This window comes from Ursus americanus, chromosome 14 (genome assembly GCF_024610735.1).
Source record: "Ursus americanus isolate L20-20 chromosome 14, mUrsAme1.1.p, whole genome shotgun sequence".
Lineage (NCBI taxonomy): Eukaryota > Metazoa > Chordata > Mammalia > Carnivora > Ursidae > Ursus > Ursus americanus.
Window position 1 is genome coordinate 36,781,921 of NC_142140.1, and position 19,707 is coordinate 36,801,627.

Consider the following 19,707-nt stretch of genomic DNA (forward strand, 5'->3'; position numbering starts at 1 on the left):
CCCGCCCCCACCCCGCCCCTTCCTCTCGCCCCGCCCTCTAGCGCGAGCGCCCGGACCTCCAGAATCCGTCCCGCGGAAGACAAGCCCAGAGGTGGGGCGAAGAACGTCGCGCCATGGTGACGTAGTGTCGCCGGCGCGGGCGGGTGACGCCAACTGGGCCCGTTGTCTGTGTGTGGGGCTAGGGGCCCCGGGGCAGCGGGGGCTCCCGGCGCGGGCGGCGGTGGGTCGGGAGGGCCTGGACATGGCGCTGAGGGGCCGCCCCGGGGGAAGATGAATAAGGGCTGGCTGGAGCTGGAGAGCGACCCTGGTGAGGAGGGTGCTGGGCGGGCCGGGGTCTGGGGAGGCCGGGTGGGCCCGAAACGCGCCCGCCTGACCACCACCTGCTCTTTTTGTCGCCCCACCCAGGCCTCTTCACCCTCCTGGTGGAAGATTTCGGTAAGAGTCTCTCCTACCCGCCCGATCCGGGCTGTGGAGGCCCACTCCTGTGCCCTCGCTCCACAGCCTGGGGCTGCCCGTCCCGACTTCTTTCCTTCCCTGATCGCAGGTGTCAAAGGGGTGCAGGTGGAGGAGATCTATGACCTTCAGAGCAAATGTCAGGGGTGAGTGGCTGGTGCTAGGGCCTTCCCTTAACACCCCGAGGGCAAGGGAAGGGCCAGGGGAGGAGTGCCCCTCAGGGAGGTAGTGTAGGAATCCCAAGTTATAAAATCTCATACATGGAAGCACCCCTCGTCTTTGGGTGCCCTCCTGATCGAGCTGATATTTTTGTTTTCTCCCAGGCTTCCTACAGCACTTCCCTTTATGTAGTAGTCCCTTCCCCCCTGTATAAATCTAACCATCCTTTGCAGTACAGTTCAGCTGCCTTTTCTGGTTTTGTAGCAGGAAGGTAGCCCCTTCTCTTGACCCAGGTCACACAGTGCCTGCTGTAATTTATTAATTACTGCTTTCATGTGTGGCTTTAATCCCTTCACAAAGGCCTTGTATTGATTGGTTGGTGTGTGGCATCTGACAAGGCCCCCTCCAGGGTGACCAACCTCAGGGCCTTGTCTTGGTCGTCCTGCAGAGTAAAGGTGTGGAGCGATTACAGTGCATGAACTGAGAGATCTCTTTTTATCTTCCAGGAAAGAAGGGACTGATGTAGGTGTTCATTTGCTTTCTTCACTGCACTGGGGCCCAGGCCTTGGGGTTCACAGTGAGAATTAGTGTTTAAATTCCTCGATCAGAGTTTTTTTTCTTGCTTTACCTTCTGTTCCTACCTTGTTGTGGGCCATAGGTTCCAGCTTTTCTTCTCTTATTCCAGACACAGGGTATCCAGCTTTTCTTCTCTTATTCCAGGACACAGGGTATCCTGTAGCCTCACAGCCAGAAGCTGATGCTTGACTCTGCCTGCAGCAGGCTTCTGGGTGTGAGGGCTAAGGGCCAATTGAGGCATTGTTGGAAAGAAGCCAGGGTAGAGGTGGGATCACGGGAAGGGCACCTGAGTGGTAACACAGTGTATGGGAATAGGCAGGAGAAGAAAGGGGATGCTGATTGCCTTCCCCCACTTGGCTGGTCTAGCTTTGCCCCTTACTTTCCCCAGCCCAGTGTATGGATTCATCTTCCTGTTCAAATGGATCGAAGAACGCCGATCCCGTCGCAAGGTGTCTACCTTGGTGGATGATACGTCTGTGATTGATGATGATATTGTGAATAACATGTTCTTTGCCCATCAGGTCTGCTGGGCTCTGTGTTTCGTCTGGAGGGTGGGATGCTGCCATTGTCTTTGCTGGGAGGTGGAAGTGGGGGAAGGCAGGAGGAGAAGATAGGCAGATACCAGGAGTGGCGGTTAGAGAAGTCCCCTGGCAGAAGGAACTGAGCTCTTAGTTCATTACAAAAGGGAGTATCTTTAGAGCAGGCTGGTGTCGAGTCTGCTCTGCATCTCCCCAGACAGCTGGTGGGTATTTAGTTGAATGAACAGATGTTGGGTGGAGCTGAGGGAAGCTGATGAGTTTTGTTGTCCAGATAGGACTGTCCCTCTGTGGGTCCCCATTCTCAATGAGTATGGCTTGGGGTGAGGCATGCTGTGTATGAGTGACTGTTCTTGGGTTTCACAGCTGATCCCCAACTCTTGTGCCACTCATGCCCTGCTGAGCGTGCTCCTGAACTGCAGCAGTGTGGACCTGGGGCCCACCCTGAGTCGCATGAAGGACTTCACCAAAGGCTTCAGCCCGGAGGTAGGCCACGGTACCTCAATCCCGGCTCCCAACTTGCTGGGCAGATCTGATTCCCAGGCCCACTTGCAGTGCTACCATATGGCATTTGATGCGATGAGGCCATTTTCTTTCAAATGATTTACCTTATGTTTGACCCTTAAATTTTAGGCTCAAGACCTAAGGAGGAAAGGAACATTCCTTAGGTGACACTGTGTTAGGAATTTGTCAGGTCTGTGTCAGGCCACGTTGCTCTCCAGTGTCCACTCATTACCGTGCCAGTCTAACCCCATCGTTCTGGGGCTCCGGAGTTCTTTTCTGTCCCCACTAACCTTTCAGGAAAATCCATCTATGCTGCCTCAAGTTCCTGGAACGCCTCCAGGCCTGTTCTCCGGAGCTTTGCTTCCCACCCAGAGGCCCACCTGAGAAGTTGTTTTGATGTCTTATTTCCATCTCTCTAGAGCAAAGGATATGCGATTGGCAATGCCCCAGAGTTGGCCAAGGCACATAATAGCCATGCCAGGTATGTGGGAGCTGTGGGAGCTGATGGGAGGGCGTGGGGGAGGAAGGATTGTCTCATTCTGGGCCCTGAGTATGTCCTTCCCTAGGCCTGAGCCACGCCACCTCCCCGAGAAGCAGAATGGCCTTAGTGCCGTGCGGACGATGGAAGCGTTCCACTTTGTCAGCTATGTGCCTATCACGGGCCGGCTTTTCGAGCTGGATGGGCTGAAGGTCTACCCCATTGACCATGGTAGGGAAACCATTGGGTTTTTCTGCTTACCTTCTAGGGAGCTAGGGCTAAGGATTCTCAGGTGCTTGGGGACCCAGTGGCAGGGGGGTGGTGTTGAGGGCATCTGTCTCTGGCCGGATGGCACCCTGCACTGCGCTACCTGAGTACCCCAGACTCCCTGACTCAACTGCTCTCCGTCTTCCTTCCCACTCCTGGCCTGTCCAAACTCAGGACTTCCCACCTGCTGACTCCTCATCTTGGTCTTCCCTAGGGCCCTGGGGGGAGGATGAGGAGTGGACAGACAAGGCCCGGCGGGTCATCATGGAGCGAATTGGCCTCGCCACCGCAGGGTAAGGGCTCTGTGCTTGCCCTTCCCTCTGGAGCTGTGCCTCCATTGGGAGGGACGCAGAAAAGGGAAAGCAGAGAGGTCAGATGAGTCATGCAAGGCCACATGATGGATCTGGCCAGGTCAAGCTGAGATCTTGGGCTTCCACCTCCTTGCCCTATTTCTTACCCAGGCTGCGTATGGCCTGCTTTGGGACAGGCGGGGGAGGGGGAGGCCTTGGGGAAGCCTTAGGTGGCCCAGACATGCTGGCTCACTTGCTGATAGGCCCCTCGTGCAGGTCATTGGAAGGCACCAGCTCAGCTGCCTGGTGGGCATTGCTAGCTGCTGCCCGCCTGGTGGGGTGGCGCCCATACCTGCGGCTATAGTTGTGACTTCAGGGAGCCCTGCCAGATTGTTTATCTCAGCTCGATGGTGGTGCTAGGGCGGGAGCTGCTCTCACGGCTGCGGCTGTGACTGCAGGGAGCCCTACCACGACATCCGCTTCAACCTGATGGCGGTGGTGCCCGACCGCAGGATCAAGTACGAGGCCAGGCTGCATGTGCTGAAGGTGAACCGTCAGACAGTACTGGAGGCCCTGCAGCAGGTGCGGACCGCTCCGCCATCCCTCTTCCCTCCACTGGGTGTGGTCTCTGATTCCCAGATCGCTCTTTGTTATGGATCTGTTGGGCTTCACCTACCACTCCTTTCCTTTGCTTTCCCTGTGGGAAAGCTGGGACTTGGGGTGGGGGGGGCGAATAGCTTCTAAAAGGAGATTTGGGTTCAGCTATTCTGTTTCCTTGTGAGCAAGCAGGTAGAACTAAGGCCCTTCCCTGTCCAAGCAAGCGGCTAGGGGTTCTGCTTTCACTCCTCTGAGCCTTGAATTCTGTTTTTAGCTGATCAGGGTAACACAGCCAGAGCTGATTCAGACCCACAAGTCTCAAGAGCCACAGCTGGCTGAGGAGTCCAAACCAGCCAGCAGCAAGTCCCCGCTGGCGCTGGAGGCAAGCAGGGCCGCGGCGGCCTCCGAGGGCACTCACACAGGTACCAGGGGTCTTGGCGCCTCCCCTTGGCCTCGGAGCCACCCCATCACAGCTTGAGCTGAGAGGCCCAAGCAGAGCAAGTCTTGTTTGTATGGATGCACTTGGGCAGAGGTTCAGAGGCTCCTGTGGGAGGCCTGAGGCCCGGTGCCAGCAGCCCTCTCTCCTCGGAACATGGAGGGAGAGCAGTCATCCCCTAAAGAAAGGTACTTGTAAAGGGCTGACATTACCACAGCTCCTGAACCTTCTCTATAATAAATATTCCCTTTCTGGTTTTCTTAAGAGCTTTTTTTTTTTCCTGTCTCCCTCCCTCCCTTTTCCCCGTCTCATCCTTCATCTCGCTGTGGGCCCACGACCTAGAGTTTGCGGACTCTCATCCCATTAGCTAGCGCACCTGTTCCGCTCTAGCAAGGGAGGAGGGAGCAGTGCTATATCTGGGGAGATGGTGGTCTGAGGACAGGTTTTCTGGATCTGGCTGAAGGTCCTGCCTGTGCTCCTTGTCCTCTCAGACGGTGTGGAGGAAGTGCCTGGTTCCTGCCCCCAAGCCCCAACCCACAGCCCTCCCAGCAAACCCAAGCTGGTGGTGAAGCCTCCTGGGAGCAGCCTCAATGGGGTTCCTCCCAACCCTGCTCCCATTGTTCAGCGGCTGCCGGCCTTTCTGGACAATCACAACTATGCCAAGTCCCCCATGCAGGTGAGCTGGGAGCACCCTTGCCCGAGCCCCTCCAGTACTCTCCTGAGAGGCTGCAGCAAGCAGTTTCCTTAGGTGGTTCCTTGGTGTTCACCCTATACCAAGGCCTAGGTGGCCAAGTCTCTCTGCTACCCAGAAGCCCCCACAGGGGCTGAGAGAGGCAGAGAGAACTCCAACTTTCAGTCCACTCACACAGCAGTGGGGCAAGATGTTTAGGGCATGTTCCTGGTACCGCTCTATGAGTTAGGTTTTGCCGGCACAATAAAGGCACATGTTTCAGGGTACTCTGTCTTAGAAGTCTTGCACAGGCGGGGCGTGTGGGTGGGCAGCAGCCGCCCCAGGAATCAAGGGTGGGCTTGGAACACCTGGCATTCAGTGGACGTGACCTGGAGAGCCGTGTTGGCTTTCTGGCTGTGAGTGCTGTGTCCAGGCCGGGCTGACTGGTCCCTGCTCATGGCTGCTTTTGGTCTCTGCCTCAGGAGGAGGAAGACCTGGCAGCAGGTGTGGGCCGCAGCCGAGTTCCAGTCCGCCCCCCCCAGCAGTACTCCGACGACGAGGACGACTACGAGGATGATGAGGACGACGACGTGCAGAACACCAACTCCGCCATCAGGTCAGCCTCAGCTCTGGAAGGCTGGAGGCTCGAGTGCTACAGATGCTATCTTGACTATTCCAACCCACGTCTGAGGCTGCCCTTTAGTATATAACACTGAGCACCTGCTGAGTGCTGGGTCCTGTGGGAGGCTGGCACGCGGGGGCTGATGGCAGGTCCCAGGTCCCCAAGACTCCAGGAGGGCTTGGGGGAGCGTTGAAGACATTTAACCAGATAACAAGGCCTGTCTGTTGGGAGGTGGCCTTCCGGCGAGGCCTCGAAGGATTGGATGAAGCAGGGATGGAGGAGATGGGGCAGGAGCAGCTCTGTCAGAAGACCTGGCATTGGCGGAAGGCCAGAGTGAGACAGCTGGACTAGAGGTGTCCTTTGGGAACGTGTGGCTGTGGTGTTCGGAGCTTGGGGGCCAGGCTTGGGGGGCCAGGTCAGGCTGCCAGACCCAGCGTGAGGAGCTGCGGTGTCAGTCCCTGGAGGCCAGGCCGTGCCCAGGGCTATTCTGGACACTGCTGGGCGGGGTCGCCTGGCCCCTTCCCTTGTCTCACCTCTCCTTGGGCCCCCCCAGGTACAAGCGAAAGGGGCCAGGGAAACCAGGGCCTTTGAGTGGCTCTGGGGACGGACAGCTGTCGGTGCTGCAGCCCAACACCATCAATGTCTTGGCCGAGAAGCTCAAAGAGTCCCAGAAAGACCTCTCGATTCCTCTGTCCATCAAGACAAGCAGCGGGGCGGCAAGCCCAGCCGTGGCGGTCCCCACACACTCGCAGCCCTCGCCCACCCCCAGCAATGAGAGCACGGACACGGCCTCCGAGATCGGCAGTGCTTTCAACTCGCCGCTGCGGTCGCCCATTCGCTCAGCCAACCCGACTCGGCCCTCCAGCCCTGTCACCTCCCACATCTCCAAGGTGCTTTTTGGAGAGGATGACAGCCTGCTCCGTGTTGACTGCATCCGCTACAATCGCGCTGTACGCGACCTGGGTCCTGTCATCAGCACGGGCCTGCTGCACCTCGCTGAGGATGGGGTGCTGAGTCCCCTGGCACTGACAGGTGCGCCTGCGACTGGCTCACTGGCCGCTTGGTGTACTGAGCAGGGGGGTGGCCAAGTGACCACCAAGTATTCTGCGCTCTGAGGGGTCTTCTCGTGCCTTCTTTTCCCAGAGGGTGGGAAGGGTTCCTCACCCTGCAGCAGACCGAGCCAAGGCAGCCAGGGGTCCAGTAGCCCGGAAGAGAAGGAGGTAGCGGACGCTGTGGACAGCAGAGAGAAGCCTGGGTTGGCCAGGCCTGGTGAGCCCTTGAGTGGGGAGAAGTACTCACCCAAGGTGAGTCCCTTTGCAGCCTTCTCTTCTTATCTTGCCAGTGGGAAGGCCTGAGGCACTGCCGCCCAGGAGCTGGGGCCTTGGAGCTCTGGTGTAAAGGTGGGTGGCGGAAGCCAGGCACCAGGAAACCTGTCTGGGTTGGGTAGCAGCCGGGGCCTTCGTAGGCTCTGCGGACTCTGGCTGCTCATCCTTGCCTCCAGCTGCCTCCTGGTGGGGGGACTTTGATGCTGGCCAGCCCCCCTGAGGGGGGCATTGCGGGATTTTGGCAGGAGCTGCTGGCACTGCTGAAGTGTGTGGAGGCAGAGATTGCAAACTACGAGGCCTGCCTCAAGGAAGAGGTGGAGAAGAGGAAGAAGTTCAAGGTGGGTCATCTCTCCAGCGGCTGGTCCTCTGCCCCTGTCTTTCCGGACGTGTGACCTCCCGAGGTCAGCTGGTGGCTGCTGTGGGGAGATGGGCTAAGGGCTCTCATCCTTCTCTCCGACAGATTGACGATCAGAGAAGGACCCACAACTATGACGAGTTCATCTGTACCTTCATCTCCATGCTGGCCCAGGAAGGTGAGGGGACTTACCGCTGCAGCTGACCTGGCATGCCCTGCTCAGGCCATGTCCCTCAGGCCTCTTTTGGGGCTTGAGCAGCCTGGGGGGCCCAGGAGGGCCAGGAGAGCGTCCGCTCCTGGCCTGAGGCTGTGGCCCATGGAGTGGGTGGCTGCTGTGCCCCCAGCCACCTGTTCAAGGGCCTCGGCCTCTTTGCAGGCATGCTGGCCAACCTGGTGGAGCAGAACATCTCGGTGCGGCGGCGCCAGGGGGTCAGCATCGGCCGGCTTCACAAGCAGCGGAAGCCCGACCGGCGGAAACGCTCGCGCCCTTACAAGGCCAAGCGCCAGTGAGGACTGCTGGCCCGTACTCTGCAGCCCGCTCTTGCCGCGTGGCCCTCACAGAGGCCCCTTCCCTGCCCCGCTCCCCCTCTTCCCAGTATTACTGAATAGTTCCAGCCAGAGAGCCCAGCCCCTGGGAGTGGGAGCCAGGCTGGATTCCCTGCGTTGTGCCCAGGGCCCAGCAGGGCAGGGCAGCCCCTCGTGCTCTGGAAGCAGCAGCTGGCGCTGGGGCGCAGTGAGGTGCTGCGGCTGCATCCACAGCCGGCTGTGGAGTGGCAGGACCTGGCCTTTCTGCCTCGGCAGCAGAGTATATATTTTACCTACAGAGACGTCTATTTTTCTGGGCTCTAACCCATCTTGCCACCACTGTGTTGACACAGCCAGCTTCCTGACTGCATTCTTTCCAACAGTTGTCATCCTGGTGGGCCCAGGTCCCCGCCTCGTGCTGGAGCCCTGACTGCAGGGTCCCAGCTGGGCGCCTGGGTGGGCGTCGGGCCCTGCGGCTCTAGCCCCAGCCACTGGTCGTCCCTGTTGTGAGGAAGCCAGGTCTGTTCTTCCTCCCGGGAGAGTTCCAAACTCAGGGACCCGGCTGCTGGGCTGGATTGGGAGCGGGGTGTCCTAGTAGGGGTGGAATGAGCAGCCCGCTGGGGTCCCACAGCCTGAGCAGAGAGAAGTGTTCCAGCTGTTTATTGGCCTGTAAGCTCCCCTCCCGGCTTCAGTCGCGCTTGTCAAGACTGCTGTCTGCAGCAAGGCTCTGGGGCTCTTTGGCTTCAGTGTTGTAGCCCTGGCAGTGGGCCTGCCTGGGCTCCTGGGCTCTGCCCCTGGAGCCTGGGGTTCAGAGGAGCCCCTGCCCAGCCCCTCAGTATTACCACATCTCCCTCCTCTTAGGGATAGCAGAGACAGGGCTACTCGCAGGAAGCTGACACCACTCGGCTCTCCGTGCCGCGCCAGCTTCTCGAGCCTCTGCAAGGCACTCAGGGTGGGGGACAGCAGGACTAAAACAACCCGTTGGAGCCCCAGCCTTCCCAGAGGGCCTAATGCCAAGGGCAACGGGCCCAGCACTGTCTGTGGAGCTCAGGCCCCGACAGAGCCCCATGGCCTCTGCCAGATGGCTTCGAAGGTGATCTAAGCAGGCCCCTTATCTGTACATAGTGACCGGGGCAGGGGATGGCTGGCCAGTGTAGCAGCTGCCTCTGTGCTGAGCACAGTCTGACTTCTCTGGCCCCTGTAAATATTGCATCAATGAATGAATAAAACTCTCCTAAGAAATCAACTCTCCTGTGGTTGCTGGCCTAAGATTTGTAGGCTAGGTTGTGGTGAGAAGGAGGACCTAACCAAACCTGGGCCCAAGGGACTGTGACCAGAGGGGTGAGAAGTATGCATTCGCAGGCATCCAGCCTTCCAGGGCAGAGATTCTTGGGACCTTAGACCCAGGATTTAGAACCTGAGCTGAGGAGGGGCTTTGGGTGGGCTGTGGAGCCTGAAGAGGCAGTCTGGGAGGAGAGAGCCGTGGCTTTCCTCCAGTTCGGGGATGGCCTTGCTGCCTGAGCAGATGCCAGGGCTCTGGGCTGAGGCGAGGCAGCCTCTAGCGTTGCGTGGTGCGCTGTCCCTGGAGGGGCCCTCTTGGAGGGCGCAGCTCTACCCCTGTTACATTTGGACAGGTCCAGCAGGCCAAAGCTGCTCCCCGTGTGCCGGCCCCACTGCTAAGCACATTCACTCCAGAGGCCGCCGCAGCCCCTCACGCCCACCGCTGCCCCGCCAGTGAAACCCACACAGGGGCACTGACGAGTAGCCGAGGCCCAGCTGGACTGTTTAGAAAACAACTTTAATGGCCCCAACTCTTCTGTCCTGAGTCTAGTAGTCCAGGGCACAGATGAGGGCCACACCACGCTTTATCCAGTGTCGCTGGGGCTGGTCGGAGGGGAGCTCCACTGCAATGATGTAGTTGGTGGAGTGGCCTGTGGTCGACAGCGTTCCTGGAGCAGGCAAGAGAGGAAGGTTAAGTTGTCTGTCACAAGAGCAGAAACAGGGTAGGAACAGGGTAAAGGCAAAGGACTCAGCAGACTGAGGTGGGGGCAAGCAGGCGCCCTGACCCGAGAGGGAGACTGCCCGGTGAACGGGCCAGGCCAGGGCTCAGGCCTGGCCAGGGTTATCACACGATTGAGGACAGGAATGGGAGAGCTGGGGGCCGCTGCTCATTCCCTGTCGGACCCAGCCCAGGCCCACCTCCCCTCCCAAGTCTCCGTTACCCCCTCTGAACCTTCCTTAGTAGATGGGGGCTCCTAAGACCCAGGTGGGTCTACTGAGGGAGACAAGAAGATGGTGAGCTCAGAGGCCACTTCCCACAGACTGAGCCCAAGCTCTGAGCATTACCCTCGAGGCCTGCCTGCTGGTGGTCCAGCTCTGTCCTGGCCTGGTCACTCTCAGGAGGGCTGACCGGCCTCTGTCAGCCCTGTTCAGCTGACCTCACCAGTTAGGCTGGCCCCGTTCTGGTCCCCCAGCCGTGGCGCACGTTCCCCACCCTGGGCCCGTACCCGCTCGGGTCAACGTCTTGTAGATGGGGCACAGGTAGAAGTCCTGGTTCTGGATCTTGCGGTTGTGCGTCGGCAGAAGCCAGATAATGGCCATCTCTGTGTATAGCTCCTTGGGCCGAGACTCGGCCAGCTGGAAGGCCACAGGGTCCCAGCGGGCACCTTCCAGGAACAGTCCATGGATGTAGCACCCCTCACTGGGCCTTTTCTTGAGCTCCGACACGGACTGCTGCATTACCTGTGGTGGGCGCACAGACATGCCCCCACACGTGTAAACACCTGGAATCTGGGTTAGGGTTTGGGTCAGGAGGCACTAACTCCTTCCTGAGAGTTCTGCCCACCCACTCATTACCCACCATTTTATTTTATTTTATTTATCTGTTTTTTAAAGATTTTTGTTTATTTATTTGAGAAAGAACATTAGAACATGAGCAGGGTGAGGGGCAGAGAGAGAGAGAGAGAAGCAGGCTCCCCACTGAACAGGGAGCCCAACGCGGGGCTAGATCCCAGGATCCCGGGATCACGACCTGAACCAAAGGCAGACGCTTAACCGACTGAGCCACCCAGGCACCCCACTCACCCACCATTTTAGTTGGCAGCCTACAGTCTGTGTCCTGCCCCTAGGGATTTCCTGGGGGCTCACAGCCTCTTCTGGCTTGGCTCTCCCTGCCCCCCAAACCCACTCAGGACGCCCAACTGGCAGCCAGCTGTGCCCTCGGCACCCCTCCTGCCTGGCCCCTGTAAATACTGGGGGCGTGACCCAGGCCATACCCAGCCTGACCCTGGCCTGACCTTGGCTGTGTGCAAACCTTGAAATCAAACGAGATGGTGTCAATGGAGATGACAGACTTGCGGGCAAAGTTCTGCAGCGTGCCCGTCAGGAAGGCCTGGGGGAAGAAGAAGCCACTGATCCAGAAGACAGCTGGGATGCCGCCTTGGACCCAGGCCTGCAGGAAGTCCAGCCGCTGCATCAGGTCCATGACCCATGAGGACAGCGGCTTGAGCGATGGGTAGGCCTTCGCGTTCCAGAGCTCAGGCACGATGTTGTTGTACAGGCTGGTAGCCATCAGCTCCAGCTGCGAGGACATCACCACCAGCCCCTTGAGTGCCTTCAGCAGGTCTCGCAGCGTCTCCGTGATCACCTGCAGCAGCCGGTTGTACCTAGGGAGCCAGGGGCAAGGAAGCAAGCAGTGGTCGGCGGCGGGCAGGATCTGTACTCCCCAGTTGTAGGCCACAGACAGAAAAACAATGGCGCGGTGTGGGGGCTGCGAGCATAGAGCTGAGTCGGGCAGCCTGGGTACTGAGCTCGGCTCTGCTCCTTAGCAAACATGTAACTTTAGGTCACTTCACAGTTTGGGGCCTTGGTGTACTCATCTGTGAAGTGGGAACAATCAAACGTGGCTGCGTTAGAGCACAGACTGAGCATGGCCCCGGGCCCAGAGCAGCTGCTGCTGTCGTCTCTCTGTCATAGTAACTCTCCGTGGTAACTCAGGGCTGGGGGGGCGGGCAGATTACCGAAGGACCTCCTGTACTAGCACTGTGTTCATTGACTCCTCATACAGCACAGGGTACTTGGCCATCACCAGCTGCAAGGGGATGGGCTCAGGAATCTGGAGCAGAATACTGTGGGCCACATCCTCCACGATCTGTGGGGGCAAAGGGACACACACGGGGGGTCAGGGCCAGCACCCCTTAATTCTTGTAGGATTCCACATGCACAGAGTTCCTTCCCACAGGGGAGCAGGCAGGATAGTGGGTGGGAGACTGGCCGGCCCAACCCGTGGGCCCCTTTCCCCTGCTGCCACCTACCTCCTCCCGGCCCTGGCCGCCCACAGAGGATGATTTGGGTTGCAGCTGGATGATGGCACCGAGCAGGGCATAAGTCTCATTCTGGGCGAAGGTGATGTTGGCGTTGTCATGCAGGCCAAAGATCTCAGGCATGTCATTGAGAGGGAGGCCTCTGATGTAGGAGAGGTAGCCCTGGAGTGCAGGAGGGCTGCCCCTGAAGCTTTGTTCTACCCCCGGCCTGCGGGGGGCCTCCAACTGAGCACAGCTCCCACTTGCCTCCCTGACCTGTAACCCTCGTGCATCTCCCTCTTCTTAGGACCGCATGGCTCCTGAGGCCCGCGTGGGTAGCCTTCGCTTCCCTGCCAGCCCTCTTCCTGCTGCCGTCCTGCTCTCTGCTCCCTCGTTCAGCTGCTCGGACCAGTGACGCCTCCCTCCTTACAATGATGACCCACACTCCGACCCCCAGCCCGGCCCTGCTGGCTCCGCACACATCTTAGCTGAAGCAGAAGGGTGCTCTGGGACCCCTGGAGGAGCTGTCCAGCCTCGACAGAACAATTACACTCAGGCAGTGGCTGAGAGGCCAGAGCTCCAGGGGGCGGGGACTGGGTCCCTCCCTCACTGTGGCTCTCTTTGTGGGATGGAGTAATCCATGAAAAGGAGCCGCTGGAGGGCCGGGCCATGCCTCCTCTTCCCCCGCTCCCAGGTGTCCGTGGTACCCCCGCCACCCAGCCTGGCAGGCTGCCCGGGCCGTGGGGGGCGTGCTCACGTTGAGGTCGTAGGTGGGCTGGATCTGGTGGTAGACGCCCGAGGCGCTGTAGCTGTGATCGTGGAAGAGCACGGAGGGGCTGTAGTAGTCCTCCAGGATGTTCATGATGCAGCGACGGTCCCAGTCATCCGTGACACGGCCCCCGTAGTTGATCTCCCCGGCTGTGTACTTGAGGACCTACGGGGTGGGTGGGTGAGGGCCCGCACAAGCGCCCAGCGCCCCGCCCCAGCCTGTGCCCGGCCCACCTTGTAGGGGATGTCGTCGTACTCATCCAGGAACATCTTGAGTTGGCTGATACAGATGCGCAGGTCCCCGTCCGTGAACTCGTATGGGATGTTGAAGCCCAGGGGCCCGAACTTGCGGCGTTCCAGCGTGTTCCCGTGGAACAGGCACAGAGACAGCAGCAGGGACTTGAACTCCATCACCTGCGAGAGGCGGGGGGCAGGGGGGTAAGGGGTGGGCCCAGGGCCGAGGCAGTGGCGGGGCGAGTGCACACCCCTGCCCTTCACCTTGTGGCAGGAGTTGAGGAAGTCGTCGCTCAGGCTGCTGTAAGACTTGAGCAGGTTGGCCTTGACGCCGCGTGGCGGCTCAATGGTCATCTTGGAGCCGTTCTGCAGGATGGACACTGGGAACTTGTTGCTGGGCAGGCTGGTGAGCCACAGGCGGAAGTCCCGGTGCACCTGGCGTCCATGCACCACGTGAGCATGGGGACCCACACCTGGTGGCTGCCCCACACCAGGTTCCCTCCCACCAGGAGCCCTGGGCCACCCGCAGCTTGACCCTCCCCCTGGGTGGGCCGGGCCAGGCCAGGCTGGGCAGACCACTGATTAAGAATACTGGTTTTATCAGGTCACGATCTCAGGGTTGTGAGATCGAGCCCCGCGTCGGCTCTGCGCTGGGCCTGGAGCCTGCTTGGGATTCTCTATCTCTCCCTCTGCACCCCCTCACCCAAGGAAAAAAAAAGTATATGGGCTTTGGCCAGTGCCAGGGTCACCAGTCTATGCTGGGTGGACGTGGGCAAGTCACATCCCCATGGGGAACAGTGCCTGGAGGAACCACTGAGCAGATAAATCTAGCCGAGGCTTGTTCCATATATCACTTCCTGAGTGCTGTGTGCCCAGGCCGAGCTGCGTGTTCTGTGGGACGATCTCATTCAGCCTTGTCGGTCCTGTCGAGGGACTGTCGAGGGACTCTTGGGGGACTGAAGGGACCGTCAGTAGTCCCGTCAGCGAAGGAGGCCATTGGGTCTGTGGCAGGCAGGGCAGCGCACCTTATCGGGGTTGATGTGCTCGATGAGGCGCTCCAGCGCTGGCATCCAGCTCGGTGCCAGGTGGCAGTTCTGGAAGAAGACCCACTTGCCCCTCTCTATGGAGCTGCGCATCATGGCTTCTGCCCGAGGGCCCTGTGGGGGCGGGAGTGCTGAGCGGCGAGGGGCCAACTGGCCCCGCCTCCACACCTCCACCACTGCCCACCCAGTCCTTACCTGGCCCTGGCCCAGGGAGATGGCGGAGAGCTTCTTGGAGAACTTCATCTCTTCAGCAAACTTGTAGAGGTCGGCCGCGGGGTCGGTGCCGGGTGACAGCACGAAGATGAGGGGCGTGGTGGAGCTGGAGTCTTTGAACACCACTGACAGGTTGGCTGCCTGCAGGTCAGGGACAGATGCTGGGTCACCTGGGGCTGAGGCAGGGCAGGGACCAGGGCAAGGCGGGGGGTCCTGGGGCTGGCAGAGAGCTCTCAGAGAGGCTTCCTGGTGGGGCCTGGAATCTCCCACAGCCTTTGGAGGGTGTGGCTAGGAGTTCCAGCCTAACCAAGGCTGCAAAATGGTCTGTCCAGGTGCAGCCAGGCCCCTGGGACCCAGAGGTGGGGATTAGTCCAGGGCACCGGCTGATGGCACTTGCCTGGGGCTCAATGAAGCGTGGCTCCAGGTTGGTGGCCACGAAATCCTGCATGGCATTGGTAACCTTGTCCCCACGCAGGCAGCGGAGAACCAGCAGCTTCTGGAACTGGTCCAGGTACTCATCCCAGATGCCAGGCAAGGGCTCCCTGCAACAGTGCCCATGTCCCCCTGAGAGCTGACCTGTGGAAGAGCACTGGCCCCAGGGACTCTGCCGGCTGGATGGCCGGGGAGAGTGGAGCACCTGGAGGGTACGTGCCATGGAGGGGACATGATGTAGCCACAGCTTCAGGGCACCCCTGGGTGGCTCCTCAGAAAAACCTTCCGGGCAGGCCTATCCCTGGGGTCTCACCCCTGTGTGTGCCCTCCCTGCTGTGCCCAGGGCGCAGCTCACCGGTGGGGCTCGAGGCTGTCAAAGATGGATTGGAATTCTGAGAGGTGCTTTGGGAAGTCATCAGCGAAAGAGGAGAAGGCTGGCAGGTTTGAGAGCGCCAGGATATCTCGCCAGGCCCGGTCTGACAGCCAGTCAGGTGCCGGGTTCTCAGTCGTGACCTGGATGGAGCCTCCGGACAGGAGGTAGCGCCACTCACCCTGGCAGGGGATAGGGGAGCCTAGTGCCCAGGCCCCGTGACCTGTCTCCGGCACCCCTCCCCAGCAGTGGCCCCCCAGCACTCTCAGCCAGAGACACGGAGTCCTCCCTGGGGAGGGCAGTCAGACAGGTCTGGGTTAGTGTCCCCACTCCACATTTTTCTGGCTGTGTGTCCTTAGGCAGAGGATGTGACTTCTCTGAGCCTCCGTCTCTGCACTTTGGAAAGTAGGAAGAATGAGAATTTCAGCTGCTTCCCAAGGGTTTTGCCCACAGCGGGGGCTGGAGCCGTAGTAGCTGTAACTTTACAGCGCTCACTCTCTCCCCAGTGATTTCCAGCCACAGCAGCTACCTGGGGCTCATGAGAGCCTGCGAGGCTCGGGACAGTCTCTGCTCACCAGGACACTGGGCTCTGAGAAGGCTGTGCTCCCAGGACAGCGTGGGCCACAACGAACCCAGGCTCTCCTGGCTGTTTTAAGCAAGGACCTGTTTCCTGAGGCCTCTGCCCCTTTGCTCGGGCTGTGCCCTCATGCCCGGCCTTCTCTTTCCTTCCACCCTGTGCTCCCAGGCCCTGCCACGGGTACCTCCTCAGGCCGTGTGTCCTGGGTCCCCGCCCCCGCCGGCTGCCCCTCCGCTCGTGTACCTGGTCGATCTTGTTCTCATTCATCATGATCCGGACACACAGCAGGAAGGCAAACATCAGCTTGTGCTTCTCGAAGAGGCTGCGGCAGACGTTGCTATAGAGGCTGTAGGTCAGGTGCCGGTTGATGTTGGCAATGCGCTTCTTCAGGTTGTCTGCAGGCCAGGGAGGGGACGGCAGTGCGCGGGGGAGGTGAGGGGAGCAAGACTCCCGGGGCTCGGCCCAGCCCAGCCAGTCAGCCCCGCAGCCATGTCTGGCCCCCCCCCTTGGGGCGTATGGAGTTGCGTAAAGGGGCTCTGAGGAGGGTGGGGGGGTGTTGTCATGTCTGATCGGAGAGGATGTGCAAGTGAACACGGGTAGGAGTTTACATATGCGTGCCCCCGGGGCAGATGTGTCCCCCTGTCGCATCTGTACCGCGCTGGGAGCCCAGCATCTGTGTCCGTGTGCGCGCATGCCGGGGCTACCTGCCCTCTCCGAGTTGGCGATGCCCGAGAGAAAGATGTTGAGAAACCACTCCAGGGAGTACTGGTACATGGGGTCCACGTTGGCCAGGTCAGACACACAGAAGAACAGGATCTGGGTGCGGACCGCTACGGGAAGGTACTCCATGCGCGTAAGGTCAATGTCCTTCTCCGTCTGCTCTGCAATCCTGACTTTGGCCTGGAGGTGCGGCAGGGGAGTGGTGGTCAGGCCCAGGGCAGTGGCAGGCAGGCGTGGGCGGGGACACGGGTCAGGCCTGGGGCAGGGGGGAGGCAAGGGCTGGAGTCGCAGGCAGGGGCAGGCCGTTGCTGACCTGGATCTCAGCAGCCTTCATCTTGGAAGCCTCCAGCACCTTGATGAGCTCCATGTCATCCACAGGGTTGCCTTCGGAGGAGCTGAGCCTGTACAGGATCTGGTCTTCGATGTCCTTCAGCTCCTGGTGCATCTTGGCATTACTGACGATGAGCTGGTTCTTAGCTTCCTCCAGGTCTGGCCGCTCCTCGGCCACTACCTGGCCCAGCAGCTGGTCCTCTAGGCCACTGCCAGGGGAAGGGGACACTGTGTGTGTAACAGCTGGCAGGCTCCAGAGGGCCAGCCTGGAGTCTGTTCACCTAGCTACCTGTGCCCGCAGGGTTCTGAGAGCCCAGCACCCCTGCCAGCGTCAGCCTGGGAGGCCTCGCCTCTGTCTCGGGCTGCAGGGCTAATGCGGAGCCTGCCTACAGAGCGACCAGTTCTCAGTGAGACCCCGGTGGCAACCGCGGATCCCAGGAGGGGTCAGGTGGTTGGATATGTGAGTTGCTGGGGTCATTGACAAACTTCATCTCGGCAGGAGGGGGCTGGGTGACCAGTAGGGGATAGGCCTTTCACCACCTCATCTGTGGACAGGTTTGTACTGGCCACTGACACGGAGGCCTGAATGTGGAGTGGGCCTGTGGGCTCTGTGCAGGTGGCCAGCAAAGTGTACCCATTAGCCTGACACCTGCTCACAGCAGCAAGGCAGGAAACAGGGCTTGGGTGCAGGGCATCAGGGTGTGCCTGACTCAGGGCTCTGGGACAGCTCTGGGGGTGAGTGCACAAGGGGCTGGCAAGGGCTGAGCTGTGGGGGAAGGGCACCCGGACAAGATGGCGCTAGCACTGACCAGGGAGGCTGAGGGGTCCTGACCAGCGATCAAGGAGGTGGGGGTTCTTAGCTGGAAATGGTGGCAAGTCAGGGGAGCTGGTGGAGGTGCTAGAAAGGCCCGGGGTGCCAGGGCGCCTCGGAAGAAGCTGCTGGAGCCTCTGGGAAAGACCCACGAGTCTTGGCCTGGGGGTGGGAGAGAGGCAGGAGGCAGAGCTGGTGCTCTGGGTTGGGGGCCGCGGGGCTTACCTGGGCGACAGGGTGAAATTGATCAGGGTGAGTTTCGTGGCGATCTCGGGCGTGTAGTGTGGGTTGGGCAGCTTGGTGGTGATATACATCCTGAAGTCCTCGTGGTAGGGGATCACCGTGTCCCCCAGCTTCAGCACCGTGTTCCCCTGCTGCTTGTACGTCTACGGTGGGCGGGATGGGCAAGCGCTGTGGCCCGGGCTTCCCCAGGGAGGCAGCGGATGGGGCCGCCCTCTCCCTTGCCCAGACCGGCAGGCTGCCCCGGCCCCCTGCCGCTGCAGGCCCACCTGCTTGAGCAGCACAGGCTCCAAGGCCGGGTCCAGCTCCTCGCCCACATTCTCCAGAAGGCAGGGCTTGCCAAAGCGGATGGCATTTTCCATGCTGCGCAGGAAGTCTCGGTCGCTCAGCTTGAACACATCCAGCCCACTGTCCTTCTCCTGTGGGCGTGGGGGCAAGTGGGGGGTGTGGGAGCTGCCAGCTTGCCCGACGCTCAGCTACTGCCCCTGCCCCTGCCCCTGCTAAGCCCGGCTGCATGGGGTGGCCACACCAGGCAGGGGGGCTCACCATGTTCTTGATCCATTTGTTGGCCTGGCCCTGGGGGTCAATGAAGTGGGTCCAGCGCTGGGAGAACTGGTTGATGACCCCGTTCTCCACTGATAGTGTGTCGTTGGGGAGGCCAGCAATCTGTGGGGCATCAGGCTGGGTCAGGGATGTCACGCAAGCAGGGTCAGCTGGGGCTACAGCTACTCCCAGCTCTATGCTTGGCTATCTCGTCCCTCTCCTTGTGGCGCCCCTGGAGGTAGGGGCAGGCGACAGTGTGCATGGGTCTCAGCCCACAGGACCCTGACTCTCTCCTGCTCTCAGGCTGGATCCCGACACCCTCCTCCTCTGGGCCTTTCTGCCTTCTTGCCTACCTAGTCCTCAGTCAGACCATCTCCCCAGAGCCCACGGGCCATCGGTACCCTGGCCTATGCTCTCCCTTGGCCTCTGCCAATAGCCTCTTGGTTTTCTCCCTGGGCCAACTTTACCAGTCCTTCTGGGTCTAGCTCAGATCTTTTTTGGGGAAAACTTTCTTAACCTCACCCTGGATGCTGCTCTCCTATCCCAACCCACTCTGACAAGCACCCCTTGAATTCTCTGCCCCAGTTAGCTATATCCGTGCCACACCATGTTCAGCTTTCTCCTCTCCTACCCACACCCTCTTGCTGGGCCCGAGCAGGTTCAGGGGAGGCATCTCTGAGCAGGCCCAGGAAAGAGGAGCGGAGGGAAGCAGGAGGCTCCTGGCTCAGCCCAGTCACTCCAGCCCCCACCCCCCAGGTGAGCACCTGCCACGAGCGGATCTTCACAGGGTTTCCCAGCGTCCCAATGAGTGTGGGCTCAGCAGTGTGCGGGACCTTGTGTCTTGTGAGCTGCTTGACCCAGTGGTCGTAGAGCACCGTGCGGTACTGGCCCTGGGGAGATGATAGCCTCAGGGCCACCCCACCACGACACGTGGGACGTCCTCCCACCTCCCCTGTCCCCCAGCACTCAGTAGTTATACACAGAGGTAGAGCCCAGACGTGGAGTCAGACACTTGCACTCAGGTCCCACTTTGGGTGACTTCCTTGGCCTCCATAAGCCTCAGCCCTCCTCTGTGAAGCAGGCGTAATGACAATAGGCCCGCCTGTCAGCGAGGCTGTGAGGACCAAATGAGATGCCCCCAGCAAGCATGCAAGTGCGAGCTCAGGTTTCCCACTAGAAGGCCAGCCCCGCCAGGTGGGTCTTCTGGCTGTTTCCATGCCTGGAACAGCGCCTGGCTCAGACAGGGCACCCGAGAAGCTGAGTGAGTGTGTGAGGGAAGAGCCGCCCTGCAGGCTGCCCCTTGTGGAGGCAAGGCTGTCGCAGCGAGGGCTG

General features: G+C 60.3%; 2 protein-coding genes across 5 annotated transcripts in view; one reads left to right on the forward strand and one right to left on the reverse strand.

Moving 5' to 3' along the window:
- The first annotated feature begins 112 nt into the window (after positions 1–112).
- Positions 113–9,039, forward strand: BAP1 (BRCA1 associated deubiquitinase 1). 4 transcript variants are annotated; one of them, XM_045807283.2, is made up of 17 exons: positions 113–307; positions 406–435; positions 545–599; positions 1,577–1,709; positions 2,091–2,210; positions 2,648–2,709; positions 2,795–2,937; positions 3,188–3,266; positions 3,776–3,845; positions 4,135–4,282; positions 4,788–4,972; positions 5,449–5,582; positions 6,142–6,620; positions 6,732–6,892; positions 7,090–7,251; positions 7,374–7,446; positions 7,645–9,039. In XM_045807283.2, exons 1-17 carry the CDS (start codon positions 271–273, stop codon positions 7,776–7,778), a joined length of 2,205 nt encoding a protein of 734 aa, XP_045663239.1. In that variant the 5' UTR covers positions 113–270; the 3' UTR covers positions 7,779–9,039. The 4 variants fall into 4 exon arrangements, with proteins under 4 accessions (XP_045663239.1, XP_045663238.1, XP_045663242.1 ...); XM_045807282.2 differs by having other exon boundaries at positions 116–307; positions 3,722–3,845; XM_045807286.2 differs by having other exon boundaries at positions 116–307; positions 7,159–7,251.
- Positions 9,040–9,572: 533 nt separating this feature from the next.
- Positions 9,573–19,707, reverse strand: part of DNAH1 (dynein axonemal heavy chain 1) — a 72,287-nt gene continuing 62,152 nt past the window's right edge. Inside the window, exons 59-77 of the mRNA XM_087867002.1 lie at positions 19,140–19,265; positions 18,379–18,498; positions 18,102–18,251; positions 17,818–17,978; positions 16,765–16,990; positions 16,436–16,631; positions 15,975–16,126; positions 15,140–15,336; positions 14,746–14,894; positions 14,335–14,489; positions 14,122–14,253; positions 13,361–13,531; positions 13,097–13,276; positions 12,852–13,028; positions 12,107–12,277; positions 11,813–11,943; positions 11,107–11,458; positions 10,301–10,535; positions 9,573–9,742 (exon numbers count right to left, since the gene is read on the reverse strand). Of these exons, the coding sequence (XP_087723128.1) occupies positions 9,621–9,742; positions 10,301–10,535; positions 11,107–11,458; positions 11,813–11,943; positions 12,107–12,277; positions 12,852–13,028; positions 13,097–13,276; positions 13,361–13,531; positions 14,122–14,253; positions 14,335–14,489; positions 14,746–14,894; positions 15,140–15,336; positions 15,975–16,126; positions 16,436–16,631; positions 16,765–16,990; positions 17,818–17,978; positions 18,102–18,251; positions 18,379–18,498; positions 19,140–19,265 (3,303 nt within the window). The 3' untranslated portion in view covers positions 9,573–9,620. The remainder of the gene's footprint in view (positions 9,743–10,300; positions 10,536–11,106; positions 11,459–11,812; positions 11,944–12,106; positions 12,278–12,851; positions 13,029–13,096; positions 13,277–13,360; positions 13,532–14,121; positions 14,254–14,334; positions 14,490–14,745; positions 14,895–15,139; positions 15,337–15,974; positions 16,127–16,435; positions 16,632–16,764; positions 16,991–17,817; positions 17,979–18,101; positions 18,252–18,378; positions 18,499–19,139; positions 19,266–19,707) is intronic.

What these genes read in the sequence shown, in the direction of transcription:
- BAP1 (XM_045807282.2), top strand. Translation starts at nt 271, where the DNA reads ATGAATAAGGGCTGGCTGGAGCTGGAGAGCGACCCTG. An exon ending in GAGTCCCCTGGCACTGACAG is followed by an intron (nt 6,621 to 6,731) that starts GTGCGCCTGCGA and finishes TTCTTTTCCCAG; the next exon opens with AGGGTGGGAAGGGTTCCTCA. An exon ending in CTCCATGCTGGCCCAGGAAG is followed by an intron (nt 7,447 to 7,644) that starts GTGAGGGGACTT and finishes GCCTCTTTGCAG; the next exon opens with GCATGCTGGCCAACCTGGTG.